This window comes from Salvia splendens, chromosome 6, assembly GCF_004379255.2.
Source record: "Salvia splendens isolate huo1 chromosome 6, SspV2, whole genome shotgun sequence".
Lineage (NCBI taxonomy): Eukaryota > Viridiplantae > Streptophyta > Magnoliopsida > Lamiales > Lamiaceae > Salvia > Salvia splendens.
The window spans coordinates 17,906,304-17,909,970 of NC_056037.1; the positions used below are offsets into that span (position 1 = coordinate 17,906,304).

A 3,667-nucleotide genomic window follows, 5' to 3' on the forward strand; every position below is an offset into this window, starting at 1 on the left:
GTTCGGATAAAATTTTTAGACACAGAGATTAAGAACTCGTGTTGAATGGATTAACTAAAAATAAAATAGAATATGAGAGAGTAAAAAAATAAGAGAGATAAGAGAGTAAAATAAGTGATTGAATAAAACAAGAATGATTAGATGTTTTATTTGACTAAACTTTATTGAGATGTCCTTACGACTCAATTTAATTGAGACGGAGAGAGAGTATAATCTAATGTCTTAATTCTTTTTCTTAATTCTTTTACCACTATAACTAGCATATATACCGAAAATGAAACAAAGTAATCCAATAAATAAATAAATAAATAATATCCAAACTTAATTAATACACCATTAAAGGAAGAAAATGGAGTTGTCAATGAAGAAAAAGGCTTAAAGCATTCGGATAGGTCCATCTCTTGTCTCCTCAATAACCTCATGATTTGATCACCCACTTAAATTAAATCACTCCCCATTTGCAAAACCATACACTATACTCAATCCAATTTACTCTCCCCCAAATATTCAATAAATCAAAAAAACCAAAAATGATGCCCAATATTGATCCAAGCGGAGAAGGATCATCAGCCCCACCTCCACCTCCACCTCCACCTCCGCCGCCGCGGCCTCAGCTAAGCCGGTACGAGTCACAGAAGCGACGCGACTGGAACACCTTCGGCCAGTACCTCCAGAACCAGCGGCCCGCGGTTGCACTGCCGCAGTGCAACTACACGCACGTGCTGGATTTCATGAGGTACTTAGACCAGTTCGGGAAGACCAAGGTCCACGTCCACGGCTGCGCCTTCTTCGGCCAGCCCGACCCAGTGGGCCCCTGCGCCTGCCCTCTCAGGCAGGCCTGGGGCAGCCTGGACGCCCTCGTGGGCCGCCTCAGGGCAGCCTACGAGGAGAACGGCTGGGCTCCTGAGACAAACCCTTTTGCCAACGGGGCCATCAGGGTTTATCTCAGGGATGTCAGGGATTCCCAGGCGACTGCCCGTGGAATCCCCTATAAGAAGAAGAAGAGAAAGAGGAAGAAAAATAGTGAAGGTGTGGCTTCAAATTTTCATCAGATGCAATCTTCTGGAATTTAATTTGACTTTGGTAATACTATTATTTATATTATTATAATATCATATACTATTAAACTGTGCAACTTCTTAATTTTCTTTTGGTGCAATTCTTGTAATTCAAAAGATTTTATTTCATACAAATATATGTATGCCTTTGGAACCCTAATCATCCAAAAACCCTAAATTTTCAGACTTTTTCTCCAAAAATTAAAGCAGATTTTCGAAGTTCAGATTTAATTTCACTCTGTGAAAATGATACACCAACTCCATATCTCGAGGAGAATAGGAATGAGAATTTTAGAGTGGAGAAAATAAAATTCGGCGATTTTTATGTGTTTTTTTAAAAAATGTTTTTTAAGCCAATTGGTTATTTTATAATTTATAATAAGAAGGAAATCGTATTTCTTGTCAACTTTTGTCCAATTTTGTGTCTTTTTGGATTTGGCACAATCTTGTGTTCGCCATCGAACTTGATCCCATTAATGGTGATTTATCTAAATTATAAATACAAAAATAAATGTATCATAAATATATGGAGGAGTTTTATAATACATGTATTTTCTTGATTACACATATTTGCTTGATCAGTCGTCTGATCTTTTGTTTTGTCTAGATCATGAATTCATTTTTGGGGATCATCATGTCTTTTTCTTTCTAGCAATAAAACTTAAATTAATTGTCATTTTGTTTCTTTTCTACAAGATCAGTATGCGGATTGAACTAATTACCATATAGTTGTTGAACAATTCCGTCATAGTTAATATGCGACTAAAAATAACAACTTTCTCTTCTATAGTTTTAGTCCCAAAATGAAAAAAAAAATTGAAAAAAAAGTTTCAAGTTTTTAACATTATCAATTCTTACGTATGCAGTAAGTATATAAAACAGATTATTTGATTAGTTTTATATACACCTATAAAACAGATTATTTGATTAGTTTTATATACTCCTATAACTTATTACACTGATAATAATGGTATATATCTAGATTGGTAATCCTTTTTTTTCTTCTTGATTTGTTTCAAGAGGTGTATATTTGTAATTGTTGGAGAAAGAAAAGAAACTCATTAGGCTCAATTTTATATGTACTCCTACATAATGAATAATGTTGAATAGAAACAGAGAATCAAAATGTATTCGGATATTTTTTTTGAAAATAAAGGGATAATTCTTTTGGGAGACAACTTGTATTTTTAAATTCTATACTTATATAAGTTGTCAATGTAATTTTATTACAATTAATCGATACACTTAATTATTGGGATATTTTAATAAATATCAATTCCTCCATTCCATAATAGTTGTCCTATTTTGCCATTTTCGTCCATCCCATAATTAATAAGAGTCCTATTTCACTCATATTTTATTATAAAACTAATATATATATATATATATATATATATATATATATATATATATATATTGAACTCATATTCCACTAACTTATCTAATCTATTTTTCTTTTATATTTCTTAAAACTCATGCCAAAATCAAATAGAATCAAATAGAACCTCTATTATAGATGCAGAGAGTAGTAAATTGATATACATAATAAATGGGCTCGAAGAAAATGAGAAAAGGCAAAAGGCAGAAGAAGGAAGACAAGAATAAAAGTGCAATATTTAAGTATCCCCACTTATCTAATCTATTTTTCTTTTATATTTCTTAAAACTAATGCCAAAATCAAATAGAATCAAATAGAACCTCTATTATAGATGCAGAGAGTAGTAAATTGAAATACATATAAAATGGGCTTGAAGAAAATGAGAAAAGGCAAAAGGCAGAAGAAGGAAGACAAGAATAAAAGTGCAATATTTAAGTATCCCCACTTATCTAATCTATTTTTCTTTTATATTTCTTAAAACTAATGCCAAAATCAAATAGAATCAAATAGAACCTCTATTATAGATGCAGAGAGTAGTAAATTGAAATACATATAAAATGGGCTTGAAGAAAATGAGAAAAGGCAAAAGGCAGAAGATGGAAGACAAGAATAAAAGTGCAATATTTAAGTATCCCCACTTATCTAATCTATTTTTCTTTTATATTTCTTAAAACTAATGCCAAAATCAAATAGAATCAAATAGAACCTCTATTATAGATGCAGAGAGTAGTAAATTGAAATACATAATAAATGGGCTCGAAGAAAATGAGAAAAGGCAAAAGGCAGAAGAAGGAAGACAAGAATAAAAGTGCAATATTTAAGTATCCCCAAATTTTTTCAATAATATTAAAATTTGTAATTTTCAATTGCTACACGATAAATATATACTACTCCATATCACATAATGATTCAATTCAAACAACCGGGCCAAGACTTTTTAGAATATTTAACGTGTCAAAAATACTAAGAGCATTAGCAATGGCGCCCGTCGCGGCGGAATTCCGACCGGCGTGCCGGAAGTCCGATCGCGACGTCCGCCATTGTGCAAGGGAGGCACGGATACGGACATCCGCTGCGGACACCGGAGTTCCGTGGATATCCGTCGCAACGTCCGTGCGGACATCCGCCATTGCGTTGACTCCCACGGACGTCCGCGCGGACGTCCCGATTATTGCATTAATTTCTTTTTAAAAAAATTCTATTATGGGAAGTCCGTCGGGATGTCCTTGGG

The 3,667-nt window shown here is 33.6% G+C and overlaps 1 protein-coding gene across 1 annotated transcript; it reads left to right on the top strand.

Moving 5' to 3' along the window:
* Nucleotides 1-394: 394 nt before the first annotated feature.
* LOC121806742 (protein LIGHT-DEPENDENT SHORT HYPOCOTYLS 10-like) lies at nt 395-2,129 on the top strand. Its single transcript, XM_042206876.1, has one exon. It carries the CDS (start codon nt 531-533, stop codon nt 1,071-1,073), a length of 543 nt encoding a protein of 180 aa, XP_042062810.1. The 5' UTR covers nt 395-530; the 3' UTR covers nt 1,074-2,129.
* The last annotated feature ends 1,538 nt before the right edge of the window (nt 2,130-3,667 follow it).